At 41.8% G+C, this 21,725-nt stretch overlaps 1 protein-coding gene across 2 annotated transcripts in view; it reads right to left on the bottom strand.

The window, feature by feature from the left end:
* The window catches only part of GALNT2 (polypeptide N-acetylgalactosaminyltransferase 2), a 213,623-nt gene that overhangs the window by 79,900 nt on the left and 111,998 nt on the right, over positions 1-21,725 (bottom strand). For both annotated transcript variants that reach the window (XM_073627973.1, XM_073627974.1), the window contains one exon: positions 12,537-12,658. In XM_073627973.1, coding sequence (XP_073484074.1) covers positions 12,537-12,658 — 122 coding nt within the window. The remainder of the gene's footprint in view (positions 1-12,536; positions 12,659-21,725) is intronic.

Consider the following 21,725-nt stretch of genomic DNA (forward strand, 5'->3'; position numbering starts at 1 on the left):
GCTCCAGAACTGTGAAGGCTTTTTTAGATGTTGTTTGGCAAACTCTAATCTGGCCTTCCTGTTTTTGAGGCTCACCAATGGCTTACATATTGTGGTGAACCCTCTGTATTCACTCTGGTGAAGTCTTCTCTTGATTGTTGACTTTGACACACCTACCTCCTGGAGAGTGTTCTTGATCTGGCCAACTGTTGTGAAGGGTGTTTTCTTCACCAGGGAAAGAATTCTTCGGTCATCCACCACAGCTGTTTTCCATGGTCTTCTGGGTCTTTTGATGTTGCTGAGCTCATCGGTGCGTTGTTTCTTTTTAAAGATGTTCCAAACAGTTGATTTGGCCACATCTAATGTTTTTGCTATCTCTCTGGTGGGTTTTTGTTTTGTTTTTTTCAGCCTAATGATGGCTTGCTTCACTGATAGTGACAGCTCTCTGGATCTCATATTAAGAGTTGACAGCAACAGATTCCAAATGCAAATAGCACACTTGAAATGAACTCTGGACCTTTTATCTGCTCCTTGTAAATGGGATAATGAGGGAATAACACACACCTGGCCATGGAACAGCTAAGCAGCCAATTGTCCCATTACTTTTGGTCCCTTAAAAAGTGGGAGGCACATATACAAACTGTTGTAATTCCTACACCGTTCACCTGATTTGGATGTAAATAAACTCAAATTAAAGCTGAAAGTCTGCAGTTAAAGCACATCTTGTTCGTTTCATTTCAAATCCATAGTGGTGGTGTATAGGGCCAAAAAGATTAGAATTGTGTCAATGTCCTAATATTTATGGACCTGACTGTATTTACTTGGCGTAACATCATCTTTCATACACATATAAGGAAAAAAAAAGAAATTGGCTAACTTTAGTGGGTTTTTTGTTTTGTTTCTTTGCAAAAAAATGCATTTGAAAAATTGCTGCACAAATGCCGTGTAACAAAAACTTGCAATGACCACCATTTTATTCCCTGGGGTGTCTGCTAAAACAAAAAATATATATATATATATATATATATATATATATATATATATATATATATATATATATATATATATATATATATATATATATATATACATATACACATACATATATATATATATATATATATACACACACACACACACACGTAGAAGTCATAATTGGCCTGGGTGGCAAGGGGTTAATTACCATAAGTAATATACAAATATTATATATTATTTTTACGGTAATTTACTAGATTTTCAAAAACTGTACCCAAGCAGGTGGCTTAATGGACGAGTTACTGAAGTTATAACTTCAAACCAGTAATTTCACAGTAAATAAAATTATTATGTTTTAACATATAGCATAATCATATATGATTTAGCTTGTACCTTTTCAGCAGCAGCAGATTCTCATTTTTCCTCTTAACTATGTGAGAAAAACATGTGATTGTGGGTAAATCTTATACACATGAACACATGTTTTTTCCTTCTAGTTAAGAGGGCTGGAAGGGAGTATATGTCTTCTAGACACTGCAGTGAGAGGCCAGCCTCCACTGCAGCATTGTTATTGGACAGCTGGGGCCAATGATACTTTACTATTGGTCGAAGACTCCAAGCTGTCCATTGAGCTCAGTGCCTCTCACAAGAAGTGAGGAGAGGCACTGTGAGCTCATCCTCTCAGTTTGCTGCAAACAGAGTGTGCCAACTTGCATTTAAACTGGCTGCTCTGTATTTAGCTTCTGACAAGCTGCGCAAGGAGCCCTGTATTTACGGAACCATAGATGATAGGAGCCCCAAACTTTGACCAGTGGTGGGGTAGGACTTCACCTGGTCGCCGAGCTACACCCTCAAAGTCGATCGTTTTTTTTTTTTGTTTTTTTTTTAATTCTCATGGCAGGTGAGGCTCTGCCTCACCTGACTGCACGTCCCTGCATCTATGGGACTGCCGACATGGGGATGCACAACACACGTGCATCCTCCTGCTAGTGACACACGGCCATGCATGGAGCATGCAAGTAATCGCTCTGTGGATGAGGCATTAAACTGAAATTTGCACAATCATGAATAGCTGTCCACAAACCTCAATAGTATTAATCAAATCACCCATCAGATTATGAAGGGAAATTAATACCAGGAAGTTGGCATTATATAACATTCAGAGACTGGGTAGGGTATAACTGAATCCCTATCACCAGCGGTACGTATAGGAATTTGCAAGGTTTATAATCTAATTACATCAGCATAGCAGGCAGAGGACTAGCATTTTAACAATTTCCTAATTGAACACTTAAACTCCCTTCCTGCCCAGGCCAAATTTCAGCTTTCAGAGCCGTCACTCTTTGAATGACAATCGGTGCGGTCATGGTACACTTTTCCCATATGAAATTTTTATAATTTTTTTCACACAAATAGAGCTTTCTTTTGGTGGCATTTAATCACTACTGGGGTTATTTTTTGTCATAAAATTTTGCAAACAGATAATTTTTCTCCTTCATTGATGTGCGCTGATGAGGCTGCACTGATAGGTGGCACTGCTTGGAGTGCAAGAGACCGATGTCCTGTTTACTCTAAGCCAGTAGTTCTCAACCCTTCTAGTGCCGTGACCCCTTGATAAAATTTCCCAAGTTGTGGGGACCCCCAACAGTAAAATTATTTTCGTAGCGTTGGTTGTCAGCACCCAAGGCAAGACAAGTAATTTGCGCCCCTAACCCACAGACATTTAGCGCTCCCCGAGTCCCTTCCATTCGTACAGTATTAAAACCCCTTATGGGTTTTAGTAGTATTAGTAGTATAGTATTAAAACCCCTTATGGTACATTTTAGGATGTACCACTCTTTCTCTTTGTTCTCCTTTCTCTCCCTTTTATCCCTCTATCCTAATTTCTTGTTTTTTTCCCCCATCCCTCTCTCTAGCCGTCTGTCTTGATCTTTCTCTTATTCTTTCTCTCAAATTTTCTTTGTTCCTCCCCCTCTTTCCTCTCCCTTCTATGTATTCTCTATTCTTATTCCTTCTCTTACTCCTTGGCAGGGAGTTGGGATGAGTGGCAATGCTGGGGGAAGTTCTGATCAGCCAACTTAGGTGCTTTTGATCAAGGTCATCTGCTGATCTGAGAACTGTAGTGGGGACATTTAATGGCAACTATAGGAAAAATGAACCCCCCTTGATTGGGACTTTTTAGGCAACAACCACATAAAAGAGTAAAGCAGAAAAACATTTATTATAGTACATAAAATAGATCATTCACAAATATGATGATCGTAAAAAACATATCAAAAAGACAGAACAAAAACTAGCCAAAAAAATCAAGACAATATACATAGCAAGCATGGAACAGTATTAAAGATACTCTCCATGGATTGAGTATTCTGTCCAGTACCCGACGCATTTCTGGTTCAAGCCCTTCGTCAGGGTATTGGATAGGAGAATATGTAGTCATAAATTTGTCACGTGGTATGTTCTACTAAGCAACTAGAAAAAAGGTTAATAGAGCACTGCAGGAGCTGGCATCAATAGGAGCCCACCAAGCGACCCTATGAAGTAAAATGATTCCCCAAAGTAGAGCAACTCTCTTATTTACCGGGTGATCAAAGAGAAAAAATATCTCATGTGGACGGTGTAGCCAGGAGGTGGTGATATACATTGTTTTTCAAGTAGTGAGGAGATGCTGTAGAAAGCCTTAGTATAGCTTCTTATCATCCGTATATAGCATACTCCAAGTCACTTGAAGAAACCTCGTCTATGCTCATTGTTTAAATATATATCACCCCCTTCTGGCTACACCCTCCATATGTGATATTTTTTTCTCTTTGATCACCCGGCAAATAAAAGAGTTCCTCTACTTTGGAGATTCATTTTACTTTGTGGGGTCGCTTGGCGGGCTCCCATTGATGCCAGCTCCTGCAGTGCTTTATTAAAACTTTTTTCTAGTTGCATAGTAGAACATACCACATGACAAATTTATGACTACATATTCTCCTATCCAATACCCTGATGAAGGGTTGAACCAGAAATGCATTGGGTACCGGAGAGAATACTCAATCACTGGAGAGTATCTTTAATACTGTTCCATGCTTGCTATGTAAATTGTCTTGTTTTGTTGTCTAGTTTTCTGTCTTTTTGATATGATTCTTTTTAACGATCATCATAATTTGTGAATGATCTATTTTATGTACTATAATAAATATTTTTCTACTTTCCTCTTGTGTGGTTGTTGCCTAAAAAGTCCCAATCAAGGGGGGTTCCTCTACTTTTTTCCTATTCAACAGTGATGCGGCAACAACACACTTTTCTGACATGGTGAAATCCCATTTCTATACATCAGCAATTCTCAACCGGGGTTCCACGGCAATCTGACTGTCAGTCACAGGCAGCTGACAGGAAGTTTGCAGAGATAGGCAGGGAAGTCTGTTGAAAATGGGTCACAGGAGTGCAGAATGAACTGCACTCCTCTGATCCACAGGAGAAGTACAGGCAAAAGAGCAGTCCCCTTACATCTCTCATGACCGAGTCCCTTAATACTTTATATAAACCATCACAACATTAAATGTGCTATATACAATAGCTTTATTTTTATTTCTTTGTTTGGTCACGCTGACATTTTTAATTGTTTCGATGGAATGCCATTAAAGAGATGCTATTGGATTTAGTAAAACGGAAATGCTGGTGCTGGAGGCTGCGGTAGAAACCACCAACCTCCAACAGCAAGTTAATGTAATCTTCAGTGGCACAACCACATCAAAGCTGGAAGCCTTTAAAGATAAAGCTATCAGACATTTTATAACGTTTAAGTAAAACTGAATTTAAAAAGTGAACATCTGCCATGTTATAGGAAACATGCAGAAATGTAAATTGTGCCTTAGCAGTACCCTGAAAATTAGCAGTGTGCTTTCTGGTATGCGAGTGTACCTTCAGCCTCATAGCTGAATATCTGCAGTAAGATCTAAAGCACTGATGCTTCTGACTGCTAGGAAATATGGAGTGAAATCTGGTAATGCCACTACTGTGCTGCTCACTGTTCTCCTTGCTGGAGGCTCTGACATGAGTGAGCCAAGCCCTTCCTCTACCAAAATGACTGCCTATTCTGACACAAACACAAGGCTGAACAATGCATGACAAATCAATGATGAGGGGAAGATCAGCTACATGAAGACCACAGGCAATGCTGATGGCTAATCCCTTTCAATCTGCACATATTTTTTCTTTTTAGGCACAGCTTTCAGAATTCAGACAGCAGGTGGCACAGGTACCAGCTATTATCTTTACTAGCAAGAACCCCCTCTTCTATTTGCCTCAGTATTCTGTACTAATGAGTTTTCCTTCTGAACTTAAAGAGGAACTGCAGTCTGCTCACATAATTTGAATTAAAAACATCTTTGCCATTCTGAAGACCTCCAAACACTCCCTCCACTAAGTCTGGCTGCAATCATTTTAACTGTGGGCAGCTGAAGCTGCTACCTGTTCACTTTCTGGATTTACACAGATAAGCAGAAGCACACCTTCAGCTCTGTAGCTCTCATTGGCCCTCTTACGACTCACCCCCTCCCTTCCTGGCAAACGCTTATGAGAGTGAAAGAGCTGTGCATGATGTCATAAGCCTAGGCTTTTTACCAGACAAGGAACAGGAAGTGAGCTGTATAAGGTATTTACTGGCAGAAAAAAATGTTTTACTATCCAAAGTTAAAACAACAAGGGAAGAAGATTTAATAAATGGAAAGTTGAAAAAATGACTGAAGTTCTGCTTTAATGCAAAGCCCTGCCAACCTGCCTGCATCCTGTCCAGTAAGAGCTCCTATAAAAGGTCACTAATCAAATCTCAGCTGTATGGAAGGGCTTAGCACAGAATTTAGGAATGTATAAAAATGAAACAAAGACCCACAGAAGATGGTTACATATATGATGCAATTATACATATAGAAAAATATAAAAACCACTGTCAGCACCTCAGCTGGAGATAGAAAAGATTATCCTATAAGGAATCAGATACCTCAAACTATCTCATGCACCATCGCCAAATCACAGTCAGATCATCCCCATACAATTACTGTATAACAGAGTGGATTAGCGTGATACTCTAGATCAGTGGTTCTCAACCTGGGGGTCGAATGACGATTTGCCAGTGGTCACTGAATCCTGGGCTGTTCCTGAAGCCCACACCGCTCTCCCAGTTATTTCGTGGCCACCCAGCAGGGTTGTCCCTGGAGCCTGCAGCCGCCCACTCATTCAGTTCACAGCATGGCTGGGTGCAGAGACTAGAGGTCAGCTGACTGGAGAGGAATGTAAAGTGGAAGGGGCTGGAGTAGACCCCATCGCTTGATTTCGGCATAGGTGTCACTGCTGCAAGACACCACAAAGCCGGAGATGCAGTGAAGCCAGAGAAACAGTGAGTAACACTACCTGTGATTATAGTAGTCATTAAAAGTCCCCACTACAGTTCTCAGGTCAGCAGATGACCTAAGTTGCCTGATCAGAACTCCCCCCAGCACTGCCACTCATTCCACCCCCCCCCCCACTAAGGAGTAAGAGAAGGAATAAAAATAGAGAATACATTAGAAGGGAGAGGAAAAGAGGGGGAGGAACAAAGAAAAAGGGAGAGAAAGAATGAGTGAAAGAACAAGAAAGATGGCAAGAGAGAGGAATGGGGGGATAAAAATAAAATAAGGATAGAGAAATAAAAGGGAAAGAAAGGATAACAAAAGAGAAGGAGTGGTACATCCTTAAATATACCATAAGGGGTTTTAATACTGTACGAGTAGAAGGGACTCAGGGAGCGCTAAATGTACGTGGGTTTGGGGCTCAACTTACTTGTCTTGGAGGCTGATAACCCACGCTACGAAAATAATTTTACTGTTAGGGGTCCCCACAGCTTGGGAAATTTTATCAAGGGGTCACGGCACTAGGGTGGTTGAGAACCACTGCTCTAGATATATAAGCATATATTTAAAGAGGACTAAAGGTCCAAAAAGAAATCTTCAAAGAGGATCAATCGGTCAGTTATAAACAGCTTTATTAAAGTATATTTAGTAAAAATAGAAAATGAAAAAAAAATGTAAAAAACCCCTGACATACTTGATTTCTTTGCATTGTAATTGGCCCTTAACAGTTATTTTATTTATAAATATCGGCAACCTGGAGTGGAAGGTTTATGCCCCAGTAGAAGACCCTTTGGTCGAAACGCGTCAGGCCGACTTATCTTCCTCCATGTTGCCCATTCCTTTTTTTATGTCACTGTGATCACATTTTTACTGTAAAGTTTTTTTAGCAATAAAAAACACCCCTTTTTTATCTGCACCATGTGGAGGCATTTTTTCTTTCCACATACCATCTGAATGAGAGTGAGCGCTGACTTCAGCCTTATGAGGGATATTCCATCTTCTGGATCTACATTCTGGCCATCCACTGTGAGGACTTACCTGGTGACCCCCGGAGATCCACGCAGAGTCCAGCCTGGAGGGTTCAACTGCTGGGATATCCTACCTTACGCCCTGGGTGGCATACTGCTTTGACTCCCTGTCGCTGACAAGGGAGTCCACAGGATCTGGTAAGAATTTATACATACCATTCTTCCCATGATGTCTCTGTCTGGTTGATGTGTCTTCTCTTCACAGATCTACACAATCCTTTACCAACTCTTGGAATATCATCTTCCTTGTGGATTATATCCATATTTTTATGCAGTGGGACATTATATTTTTTCCACTTATTCACATATTAATTTATTGACTTTATGATTATTTTTTCTATGATTCACTAATGTTTTTTGGAATTATATTGGAGTGATTTTCTTTATATTATGATTATAAACACCATGCGCTACATTTTCTCTACCATGCATTTATTGTTTTTGTCACACTGTATGTAGCAGCTTCCCTTTTTTTTTTTTTACTTGTTAGTGCAGTGTTTTCCATAGATCGTCTAGGTACACTATGTTATGCCCTGTGCCTTTAACCTGGCTAGAGGTGGGGCCAGCACTTTTGTGAACACCTGGGCTGCTGTGGCTAGCCCGAAGGCTAGCCCAAACTGAAAATGCTGCTGTTCTAACTCAAACTGCAGAAACTTTTGGTGAGCGGGAAATCTAGCAACATGCACATATGCATCCCGGATGTCGATTGATGCCAGAAGCTCTCCTCCTAGAAGGATTGAAACTACCGACCTGATTGACTCCATGCGAAAGGAGCGGATCTTCAGAAACCGATTTAGATATTTTAGATCTAGAATCGGTCTAACATCTCCATTTGGTTTAGGTACCATAAAAAGATTTGAATAAAACCCCAAACCTTGCTCTTTTGTAGTGATCTGTATGATCACCCCTTGAGATATTAATCGGTCTAGTGCCTGAAACAGAGATGGTCTTTTCTCTGGATCTTTGGGAATGCTTGACCTCAGGAAACAAGACGGTGGAAAGTCCCGAAATTCCAGCTTGTACCCCAGCGTTACCGTGGAGATGACCCATCTGTCCTGAATTTCCTCTTGCCAGACTTCTGAAAACTGCAGAAGTCTTCCCCCCACCTTGGTGAGGGGGGGTTGCCTCTTCATGTTAAGGCTTTAGGATTCTGCTTTGCGGGTTTCCGACCCCAGGACTTCTTTTGAGCCTGGATCTGACCTTGAGGTTTTTTCCGGAGGCAGTTACCACTGCCTAGAGGCAGAAGCCCATGGCGCAGGGGAAAGAGCCCATTTAAATTAAGGGCGTTTATACTTTCGTTTGACTGGCAGAAGAAAAAAAAGAGTACTTTTCCCACTAGAAATTGTTTGGATATATTTGTCCAAAAAGTCGCACCCCATGAAAAGGGAATCCAGTTATTAGGGTATTACATGGTTCTTCGGCTGACCAATTTTTTAACCACAGGATTTTACGCATATGTGCAAGCATAAGCGTAAGGCGAGACGCCTGGTGAATAGACTTTAATGGCATCTATGGCATAGCATAATGCTTTTGGTAGTTCAGCCAATTCCCAGGCTTGTTGCGCAGGAACCTCTTTAAGGGCCTGTCTAAAATGGTCCTTTAGGGATTGACAGACGCCTATTGCAGCGACTGCAGGCTGAGCAACGGCACCTGCCAAGGAAAAAGTAGATTTTAACAGGGATTCCAAATTCTTATCTGTTGGATACTCAAGCATTTGTGCCATGTCTACAGGACAAGTTAGGCTTTTATTCACACTGGAAATCGCAGCGTTAACTGCTGGTACTTTCCAACGATTGGTGAATTTCTCCTCCATGGGATAGAGAACTGAAAATCTCTTAGGAGGGAGAAAATGCTTACCTGGGTGATCCCATTCAGCAAAAACAAGCTGTTGCAGTAATGCATGGACAGGAAACGCATGCAAAGGCTGAGAAGGTTTTAAGGAACCCAAGGAAGAAACCGAGCTTTCAGGAGACTCAGATGGGGCAACATGAAAGTGGAACGAACCATCTCCATAAGAGTTTGTATCAGCAATTTCTCAGATTGGGAGGCTGAAAAAGGTTCATCTACCGTTGTTTCCTCCACAGAAGAATCATCGGTTTGTTTTTCCTCCTGATCGACTGAGGGTAACACCTCATCCTGAGCCCACTGTTCCTCTTGCAGTGAACTTCCTGGATTGGGTATACCAGTGTCCATCACCTGAAGATGGCCGGCTATAACCATTAATTACTTAAGGCTCCGTGTCCCATGATGTACGATAAAGAAAAGCGTATATTGGTTTGCGCAAAAGTTATAGCGTCTACAGAATAGGGGAAAGATTTATGGCATTTTTTTTTTTTTTACTAGCAATGGCGCAGATCTGTGATTTTTAGCAGGACTGCGACTTTGCAGGGGACAGATCGGATACGTGACACTTTTTTGGGACCACGGACATCTATACAGCAATCAGTGCTATAAAAATGCACCGATTACTGTATAAATGTCACTGGTAGGGAAAGGGTCAACACTAAGGGACGATTAAGGGCTTAAATGTGTTTCCTAGGAGTATTTCCAACTGTGACTGACTGGGGGAGGAGACATATTGCTGTTCGTAATTACTACGAACAGCAGATTTGTCTCTTCTCTCCTGTCAGAACGAGGATTTGTGCTCTCATGCGATCGCGGGTGGCCAGCAGTGATCGTGCCTGGTATGGCTCATAATGGAGCCACCATACGGGTATGGTGATTCGCAGGAGGGAGCCACATTGCCGTCGTACATCTATAGGAGCTGGTCGGCAAGTGCTTAAAGTGATACTAAACACACAGTTTAAATTTACATGGTCTCTTCTATTCCTATATGTGGATGATGGCACAGCAATTATTTTAATTAAAAAAAAAAAATCTAAGTACCCTTTTCCTAATCGATATACAGCTGTAACATGACCCAGATCTTTCCCAGCCTGTCTGCAGGGAAGCATAAGCAGGAAGAGCTTCTAGTCCTCTGCTGCTGGTCACATGTGCAAAAGCTGTGTCTTAGAATAAGAGGGAGGTGAATAAAGATGTAATACCCCACCCCCATTGTGTTTAGCTGGTTAGTAGGCAAGGAGGAGGAGGGAGGGAGTGGGCAGTCATTTACCACCGAGTATATGCCCACATGGGCTGCTCAGGGAGGATAGGGAGAAAATGCTCAGCATAGAAACTCACTGAAAACTGAGCATGTACAGAGTTGCCACCACAGCTGCAAAATCCCTAGCTGAATTGCTGACATGAACAGAAGGTGGAGATAGAGAGCAGCAGGATCAACCAGGTTATTTGCATAGAAAACAAATCTCATAGTGACTGAGTATGAACAGCATGCAATGCACCATATATTGATAGTTTTTTTTATGATGGGGGTTTAGTGACACTTTAAAATCACTGACCGGTTTACTTTAACCTCTCCCTACGAACAGTCTTTAGTAACTAGTCATGCCCTTTCCGGAGGTATATTAGTCCAGTTACCAGCTAACAGCTGTGCGCAGCTGCTACCTGTCAGACTGGGCTGTCCGACTGCTTTGGTCCGTAAATATTAGCAACCATATAGCTGAGATTTTCTCTATATTCCTTACTGATGAAATTCTTAGTTTAATCATCCATGGGTGCTCATTATTTTAGATTGTTTACAAACTCATTACTTAGAATGCAAAATATTTATACGGTGCGCCCCGGGGGGGTACACAGAAATAAACAAATCCTCCTTCACAAGTTGTACCTGCTTATCTGCAGTCATCTCTCCTCTACATCCCTTCAAAATGTACAGTTTACACAGCATTTTTGGGCTCTTGCAGGCAGAGGGCGGAGATCTGGTGTCACACACTGCAGAGAAGACAGTCAAGTGTAATCTGAGACCTAAGTGCAGAGAATGGACACACCCTCCTCTACACAGCACATAGGGAAACATGCACGGCTGTAAATTACAGGCTGTGTGATGAAGCTTCCCTCCCTATCCCCAAGATTCTGTGATGTGGGAATTACCTGTCAGAAGTGACTCATGCAGTTAACAGTGGGAAGATGCAGCAGACAGAAATCATACGCCATGCTTTGGATTGAGGCAGGTACACATTATTCTTTGTTCAAGGTTTACAACCACTCTATCCCCTGGACAACCTCCCACTGTAAATTAACATCCTCCTGTACCAGGAGGCCACTAATTAAAGTGCAAGTAAAGCCGCCTATAATTTAGGGTGGCTTCACACTGAGCTACTGTGCTTTGGTTGCAGCACAGTGTACCCATGGTATTGGTGTGGGTTAGCTGCGCTTTGCCATAGCCTTCTATTATGTCCTGAGGATTTGGTGCATTTTCTGAAAGCGCACCAAAAATTTTGCATTCAGGACTTTTGGTGTGCTTTCAGAAAACGCCCCAAAACTGCAGGACCTAGTAGAAGTCTATGCCTAAGCGCAGCTAAGCTCCACCAAAATGGTGGGTACATCGTGCTGCACGCATGCTGCGGCCAAACCACTGTGAAGCTGCCCTTACAAAGAAGCTGCCATCTAACCATCAAAATGGCTACCGTCATAACTGATCACATATGCAGCACTGGGGCAACTGCAGATCCAACAGAGGCTAAGATGGCAGCTTCCTTGGTTGTAAAGAATAGGAGTACCTAGGCTAACTCCTATGCCGGAACAAGGAATAAAGCAATTTGACCTTATTCTCTGCTCCTTACCCATGCACTCCTATACAGAGGATTTAACCCTTACATTGGAGGGAGGGAGGGGGGTGGAGTGTACTGCAAGGGTAATTTTTTTTTATTACATTTCTAATTCCTGGAGCTGCGCTTTAATTAAAGTTAGCTAGGTGACAAACTTTACTGCTGCATGGTAATTTTAGCAGGTCTTTGCTCACAGCAACTTCCAGCTGTGAAAAGATACTTGGTTTATTTAAAAAAATAAATAAAAAATAAAAATAAAAAAGCCATAGTTCAAGGTAATAAAAAACAAAAAACAAAAACATTACCAATTGAAGGTCCTATATGTGCTTAGAAAATGGTGTGCAATTCATTTAGTCATGGAAAGCAGTTAAAAAGCCATTGTTGAGTAAACCTGTGCATCCCAAAATAATGAAATCCGATCTGGTAAGAAAATTTTCTATTACCCTGGGACTTGTAAGGGTTAACAAGATGTGGGTGGTGATCAGTTTTACCAAATACTATTTTTAAGTTACCTCATCAACTCTTTCGAGGAGGGGTTCCAACCAATGCTCATTACACTCACAGTGGCTATCAAGGAAGGTGAGAACCTTGGACTGAGCTGCGTCTGCTCCTTTAACACGAGAACGCATAAGACCTGTTATAAAAGACAGCAAGACTATTAGCCCTGCTCACACGAAGAAAACCATAAAAAACTTGGGAAAAAAAAAAAATTCAGACTTTTAAGTAATACCAAGTGTTAGCACAAAACATAAAATTTACCCAAATTATGAGATCACCACAAGACAATCTGTATGGCTGGACCGAACAATGATCCTCACAACCTGTAGCTACCAGCAGTATGCAGCAGGCAGATATCTAGGATTACGAAAGTGGATTATCCACTATACTGTGTGCTATATGTCTTTTCCTTACATCTAGCATATACAAACAACAGTGGAAGTAGCCAAGGACCTTTAAAAGAAAAGAGACAAGGAAAACCTAACGTGTATAAAAAAAAACAAAAAAAACCCCCAAAAAAACAAAAAAAAAAAAAAAAACATACATTTTATTATAGCATTCAATAAATGCCTAAACACAAACTGAACAAATAAATTAATATAGGGTTCAAGAATTTGTTTAGATCCAATAAACTCCACATGTAGACTTGATGCATTTTGATAGATTGTCTTCTTCAGAAGTACATGTGAATGATCTTTAAAAGAAAAAAACATGTATATTAAAAACACATTCTAATTTGAAGCACTCATGTCATTATATGAGCATGCATTTGTTCATACCAGCATGATGACACTAAGCATTTTCACAAGTACTTGTACTCGTGCAAATGCTCAGATACGAAAACTGAAACCTTTAGACTCGGTTCACATAGATTAGATTACCAAAAGAATTGGAATGCCTGCCTTTAGACGCACATGAACTTTAATGGCATCCCAGTCTTAGTCCATAGAGTTCAATATTGAGTTGGCCCACCCTTTCCAGCTATAACAGCTTCAACTCTTCTGGTAAGGCTGTCCACAAGGTTTAGGAGTGTGTCTATGGGAATGTTTGACCATTCTTCCAGAAGCGCATTTGTACACTGCTTTGTGCACTGATACAAATCATTTGGTGGAGGGGGGATTATGGTGTGGGGTTGTTTTTCAGGTGTTGGGCTTGGCCCCTTCGTTCCAGTGAAGGGAACTCTTAAGGCGTCAGCACAGCAAGACATTTTGGACAGTTTCATTCTCCCAACTTTGTGGGATGGCTCCTTCCTGTTCCAACATTACTGCGCACTAGTGCACAAAGCAGGGTCCATAAAGACATGGATGAGCGAGTTTGGGATGGAGGGACTTGACTGGCCTGCACAGAGTCCTGACCTCAACCCGATCTAAGACCTTTGGGATGAATTAGAGCGGAGACTGCAAGCCAGGCCTTCTCGTCCACATTAGTGCCTGACCTCACAAATGCGCTTCTGGAAGAATGGTCAAACCTTCCCATAGACACACTCTTAAACCTTGTGGAAGCCTTCCCAGAAGAGTTGAAGCTGTTCTAGCTGGAAAGGGTGGGCCAACTCAATACTGAACCCTACGGACTAGGACTGGGATGCCATTAAAGTTGATGTGTGTGTAAAGGCAGGCGTCCCAATACTTTTAGTAATATAGCGTATGTGTTAGCCGGTTTGCAGTGCGATTTCAAAGGCCAGTCTGGTGCACATATGTAAACAGGCTGTAAAAGCGCACATGAAAACTGAGGTCTCAGCCAATGAATTTGTGTAGTTTTCCCATCAGTTTTCATGCATGTATGATGTGACCAAGCCCTTAAAAAAACAACATCACACGACAAAAAAAAGGCATCAGTAACGGTAAGTGGAATCGACGAGTACTTCAGAAAAATTATTGGTATTCGCACTTGGTCTTAAAAAACTGGTATCAGTGCATTCCTAGAGGAGACCCAGGATTCTCATTGTATTAAAACAATAGAGTCACTGGAATCTTACAGATGTGTGTCGTCTCTTTCCGAGAGGGGGGGGTGGGGTGGGTGGGTAGGAGGTTCTCATAAGGTAAGGTATATGCCCAAGGCGTTAGAAAGCCCTCAATGGTCTTCCAAAAACTACAAGCAAAAAAATATACCGTACATCATACTATACTGGAATCAATACAAAAAAGAGTAAAGAATGTATATCTATAGGATGTGTATAGATCAGTGGTCTTCAAACTTTCTAAACAAAGAGCCATCATGCTGTTCTTCAGACTTGAGAGGGGCAAGACTGTGGCCAGTAGGGGCAGAAAATGTCCTGGCATCGGTAACAATACCCCCTCATTGCTGGAGTGAGTGAGAGCCAGATAAGGGCAAGCAAAGGGCTGCATTCAGCCTCGTGGCCTCAGTTTGGAGACCACTGGTATAGATGAAACATGATAATTACCCAATTAGATGGACACATCAATTACAAGATAAAGGCACACCGTTATCTGTTTCAGAGTGGAGAACTAAGTTCTTTACGGTTTGTATTGAGCTCAGTATAGGATAAATGTATATTTCTTGTTTGTAGTTTTGGATGACCACTGAGGGCTTTCAAACACTTTTTGCATATACCTTACCCAATTAGAACCTCCTACCCTCCCCCCCCACGGGAAAGAGACTACACGCAGGATTTCAGTGAATCTATGGTTTTAGTACAATGAGAATTATGGAATTCAGCATGCTGGTATGAACAAATCTTTAGGATATGCTCGTATTATGACATGAGTGTTCCAATTAGAATGTGTTTATAATATACCTGTTATATCTTCTAAAAATAGTTCACCTGTACTAAAGAAGATCTATCGAAACGTGTTGAGTCTACATGTGGAGCGAATTGGATCCAAACAAATACTTGAACCCTATTGTTTGGTTTGTGTTTTGACTTTTATTGATTATAATAAAACTTATGGTTTTTATTCATGAAGGATTTTCCTTGTAAAAAGTCCCTCTAAACGTCCCTGGCTACTACCACTCTTGTTTGTAGAAGATATATAGGATTAGGCTACATTGTGGATCTCTATTCCACAGGCACACAGAGGTCCTGGGGACCATCTCCGACTAGGTTTGTAAGTGTTCTAATCTGTTTTTGACTGCTGCTGCAACATCATCTACATTCCAGTTCTATCAGATGGTACATTGTTGGTACTTGCACTTGAATTTGCACAATTGCTAAAAGTGTGATCTAGAGTGGTGAAAATGATTTGATCCCCTGCAGATTTTGTAAGTTTGCCCACTTACAAAGAAATAACGGGGGTCTATAACTTTTATCATAGGTGCATTTTAAATGACAGAATATCAACCAAAAATCCAGCACACACATATAAAACACATGCTATAAATTAAGTTGCAGTTCAGTAAGTAAAAAGTATTTGATCCTGAAGCAAAACATGACTTAGTACTTGGTGGAGAAACCCTTGTTGGCAAGCACAGAGGTGAAGACGTTTCTTGTAGTTGGTTACCAGGTTTGCACACATCTCAGGAGGGATTTTGGTCCTCTCTTCTTTACAGGTCCTCTCCAAATCCTTAGTTTCTTGGCTGTCTCTTAGAAACTTGAAGTTTCAGCTCCCACCATAAATTTTCTATAGGATTAGGGTCTGGAGACTGGCTAGGCTACTTCATTACCTTAATGTGCTTCTTGTTGAGCCACTCCTTTGTTGCCTTGGCGGTATGTTTTGGGTCACTGTCATGCTGTAAGACCCACCCATGACCCATCTTCAGTGTTCTGGCTGAGAGAAGGTCTTCATCCAAGATTTTACAAAACATGGCCCCATTCATTGGCCCCTCAATGTGGCAAAGACGGAGTGTACCTTTAGCAGAGAAACAGCCCCAAAGAATAATGTTTCCACCTCCATGCTTGACTGTAGGGATGGTGTTCTTAGTGGTCACAGTCAGCAGTGTTTTTCCTCCAAACACGGCGAGTCGAGTTAATGCCAAAGAACTCAATTTTGGTCTCATCTGACCACAGCACTTTCTCCCAACCCTTCTCCGAATCATTTAGATCAGGGATCTCCAAACTATGGCCCTCCAACTGTTGCGGAACTACACCTCCCACGAGGCATTGTAAAACTCTAACCTTCACAGACATGACAAAGCATGATGGGAACTGTAGTTCCTGAACAACTTGAGGGCCATAGTTTAGAGATCCCCGATTTACATGTTCATTGGCATGAACGTACATGTGCCTTCTTGAGGAGGGGGATTTGCTCTTTGGAGGAAGAAAAACCCTAAAAAACCATCCCTACAGTCAAGCATGGAGGTGGAGACATTATGCTTTGGGGTTTCTCTGCTAAAAAGGTACAAACTGACTTTGCCGCATTGAGGGACCAATGGATGGGGCCATGTATTGTAAAATCTTGGATGAAAACCTTCTCCCCTCAGCCAGAACACTAAAGAGGGGTCATGGATGGGTCTTTCAGCATGACAATGACCCAAACTATACCACCAAGGCAACAAAGGAGTGGTTCAAGAAGACCCACACAGTAAGGTCATGGAGTGGCCTAGCCAGTCTCCAGACCTTAATCCTATAGTAAATTTATGGAGGGAGCTGAACCTTGGAGTTGCCAAGCTACAGCCAAGAAACCTTAAGGATTTAGAGAAGATCTGTAAAGAAGAGTGGCCCAAAATCCCTCCTGAGATGTGTGCAAACCTGGTCACCAATTACAAGAAACGTACTACCTCTGTGCTTGCCAACAAGGGTTTCTCCACCAAGTACCAAGTCATATTTTGCTTGGGGATCAAATACTTGTTTTACTCACTAAACTGCAACTCAATTTATAACATTTACATCATGTGTTTTTTTCTGGATTTTTGGTTGATATTCTGTCTTTATCATTTAAAACACACCTATGATAAACATTATAGACCCTTCAATTTCTTTGTGAGTGGACAAACTTACAAAATCTGCAGGGGATCAAATAATTATTTTCCCCACTGTATAAACATGCAAAGGGGACAAATGGGTAGGAGGAAGGTCTGTATTGGTAATCTCCCAGTTGAAGTGCTGACAAGGCTGGGAAGGGGGTGGGGAGACAGTTATGTAGACACCACTGCTCTCTGTATGATATCAGCCACCAGGTACTCTCATAGCAACTAACTGCTCTAAGGGAAATTAGATTTTAAATAGTACACCAAGACCATAATAAAATAGATAATTGTGGAAAATAAAGAGAGTGCATTTTGGGAATTGGAATATAATTGTTCCGCTGCACACTGGCTCTTGGGATTTAGATTTGCTTCCAGAATATTTAATTACTGGGAGCTTTTCCAGTGTCTCGTTAGTACAAGTCTGGCTTCTGTGAAAGCATGAAGAATACAAATTCTAAATATCTTCTGAATAGTCCAACCTTGAGTTAAATAGGTCAATGCTGGAATAAATGTATTAATATAGTCTCTCACATTAGGAATTTAAATACTGCGACCCAGTAACAGGTCTTTGCTGTACATTTTTTAGGGTCCATGCACACTGTGCTTATAGTGGTATTAAAGGCTAATTTTATTTTATTTTTTCAAATAACAAACATGCCATACTTACCTGCTCCATGCAGTCGTTTTAAAAAGAGCAACCCTGATCCTCCTCTTTTCGGGTCCTCCGCTGGCACTCCTGGTTCCTCCTCTTCAGCCACTGCCCCCCCAATAGCAAACCAATTGCTCTGGGGGTACTGGTGCGTGCTCGCTCCTGAGCCCCACTCTATGCATCCATAAGACACATAGAACTGTGGCTCGGCCCCTGCACAGCCTGCCCTCTCCTCATTAGCTCACTGTGATAGACAGTAGCAGGAGCAAATGGATCCTGCTGCTGTCTCAGCCAATGAGGAATGAGAGACCCAGGAGCAGCTCATCAATCATGCACATCGCTGGATCAAGAGGGAGCTCAGGTGAGTATTAGGGGGGCTGGGGGGCCACTGCACACAAGTTTTTTTTACCTTCATGCTTAGAATGCATGAAAGTAAAAACCCTTGAGCCTTTAAAACCACTTAAAAAAAAAAATGCCACTAATTAGGGAATTTTGTATGTTTTCTCCTATAGAAGCAGCTCAATGTTAACCTATGTCTCCATGCACATTAGGACGTTTAGATACAAAATTTTAAGCTCAGCTTTTAGAGGCCGGAAAAAAACCCTCCTGGATCACGTATTTGAGAGGGGCTTTCAATCAGAAAAAAAAAAAAATCCAGCCGGTAGAAGCGTTTGCATTTTCAAGTGTACATTGAAAAATGAGCAGAGGGTAATGTTTTGGGGGAAAAAAAACCCTTGTAAAAAGCAAATGCCTATGAACTCACAAAACTTTTGTGCAATATGAGCTACTATGAGCCTTTTTTATGCTACTTTTTCTGCCAAAGGTTCTTCCATTTTTTCAGCTCCTAGTGTGCATGAACCCTTAAGGGCTCTTTCACACAGGTGGACTCCACCAGCAAATCCGCTTGCTCAGCGGAGAATCCGTCCGCTAATCCCCACTGAGCAGGTGGATGACAGGTCCGTGTCTGCTCTGCTTATGCAGAGGAGACACAGCCCGCTTTCCTCTATGGGAGGTCGAATGTAAATGTACCCCCTGTCCATTTACATCCGACGGTCATCTGATCCAATCCGCCAGACGGATGGGGAACAGATCCTCCAGTCTGTTTTTAGTGGATAGGATTGAATTTCGCCGGGTGTAAACGGTCACACGTCCATTTACATCTGCTGCTTCATAGAGGGCAATAAATGGTCCGACTGGGTCTGCCTAAAAAACTGAGAGGTGGTAGACCCAATAGGTCCAGCCATGTGAAAGGGGCCTACCGCCTTACCATATCTGATGTGGCCACCACATTTCTAAAGAGAAAATAAAAAGAGAAGAGGGTACACCGACCTAGTGCATTACCAATGTAAAAGTTTTATTAAAAGTATAAAAGCAATGGTACTACTCACAAACGAGCGTAAAAAACAGGCTTATCTTAGCAGTCACAACTGCATCCCTTGGCACCTGCAGACAGGACCTGATGACAAGAGGTAGATGATGGCATCCCAAACGGCTGAACGGCTGACGTGTTTAAAGGGGCGTACCCTTTTCTTCAGAGCCTAGACACCACTGAAACGCGTCAGCCGTTTGGGGTGCCATCATCTACCTCTTGTCATCAGGTCCTGTCTGCAGGTGCCAAGGGATGCAGTTGTGACTGCTAAGATAAGCCTGTTTTTTTACGCTCATTTGTCAGTAGTACCATTGCTTTTATACTTTTGATAAAACGTTTACATTGGTAATGCACTAGGTCGGTGCGCCCTCTTCTCTTTTTATTTTCTCTTTAGTTGTACGAATACCCATTGTTCTGAAGAGGGCTGTTAGACTATAGACTTTGCCTTATATTAAAGAATGGATAACACCATCCGTGTCTAGAAAAACACTGGAGCGCAGGAGATTGTTTGGCCACCACATTTCTGCCATCATATGTGAGGAAAAGAATTAATGTAATTTCTTTGGCATTGGTCAATGAACACTACTTAGCATAGCCCAATGCAAGCATGGCTTGTGAATGATCTTAAAGTGATTGCTACTTTATATAACTGATCAGGTATAACGTCATCTTTACTAAATATAGATATTTATTTGTCCCCACAGACAGCCAATAAAAAATGGCAATATGTTAAGGTGGGGGTTAGCTTTACTGAACATCAATTCAAAGTCCTGCAGCATGACCTGGCCATGTGCTTGCACACATCATTAGCTCTGCTTCACACGTGTGCAGGGCTGAGAGGCCTGGGTGTTTCCCTTAAAAATGTGGCCGCAGGAAAATCACATGGTGCTTTTGACCATGCAATTTCCTGCAGTTCCCAAACCTGCAATGGTGCTGCAGGTTGAGATGCGTGGAGGTGCCATTAAGGCCCCTTTCACACCAGCAGACCGATCGGGTCCGCCTGTCAGTTTTTCAGGTGGACCCGATCGGACCACGCATTGTTTTCTATGGAGAGGTGGATGTAAGCTGACACGTGTCCATTTACACCGGCCTGCATCCAATCCGATCCAGTCCACCAAAAACAGATGAATTAGGATCCCCCTCCATCTAGTGAATGAAATTGGAGGACAGTCAGAGGGAAACCGACAGGCGGTCCGTTTCCATCTGACTGCCCCATAGAGAACGGGCTCAAGGGGTGCAAGAATGAATGGCAGCAGCGAGATTTGGTTGCGGGTGCAGGAACAGGTGCGATTCCTACATCCCCAACCATCCGCTCACATGCAGGCAAGTGTGAACCTAGTCTTCATGTAAACAAGCTGGTCCTGACCACCATTACAGAGTACGGTTTGGAGATGGGTGACCTGCTCTGCACTAAGCTGAATGAGCAAAAGTGTCTGCTAGGATCAAATTTTAGGAGCACAGGATGATGTACTCAAGAGCAAGGAGACTGCAGACAGTATCACTGAAAACATTATCTTCTGTAGGTAACTTATACTAGAATTTTTTTCAGAGGATCCTAGGAGTAGTATAAATAATGAGTACAAAGTTCAGACTAAACCCACGTATGAACACTTTCTTTCTACCTAGCAAACTGCACAGGACGAGGCATATCATGGTTGTAAAATTGTTATTATTGCAGTCATTTTGCAACAGACAAAAAAAAAAAAAAAAAACAGCTTTAAAAACATGCTTAAAGACACATTTTTCAAATGCGCTCAGACATGTTGAGGCATGTCAAGCATTTGGGCGTTAATTCATTTAATTGGTCAGAAAAAAAGGTCAAACACCTGTAAAACACGCATTTGACAGCTGCAGTGCGCATGTGGCCATACAGGTTGATGAGAGATGCACAGCTGTTATTTTTTTGGTAATTGAATAATTAAGTCTGTTAAAAAGTAACAGAGGACATGTGAAAAGGTGCTGCGCTAAATACAAATGGTGTTAAGACAAAATGAGAATAACTAATATTTAGACATTAAAGCGTGTGCAAAAATAGGATTTTTATAACAGCTTACCTGTATAATCCTTTTCTTTGGAGGTACATCACAGGACACAGAGCTTTGTAGTTACTATGTGGGTTATAGGCCACCTTTAGGTGATGGACACTGGCACGCCCTAAGACAAAAAGTGCACTCCCTATATAGCCACTGCTGGCGCACCTCAGTTTTGTAGCAAAGCAATATACGTGTATACCAAAGAAGGGGGGGACCTCTGAGTCCCATGATCTACCTCAAAGAAAAGGATTTTACAGGTAAGCTATTAGAAAAAATCCTATTATCTTAT

The sequence above is a fragment of the Aquarana catesbeiana genome, linkage group LG04 (genome assembly GCF_042186555.1).
Source record: "Aquarana catesbeiana isolate 2022-GZ linkage group LG04, ASM4218655v1, whole genome shotgun sequence".
Lineage (NCBI taxonomy): Eukaryota > Metazoa > Chordata > Amphibia > Anura > Ranidae > Aquarana > Aquarana catesbeiana.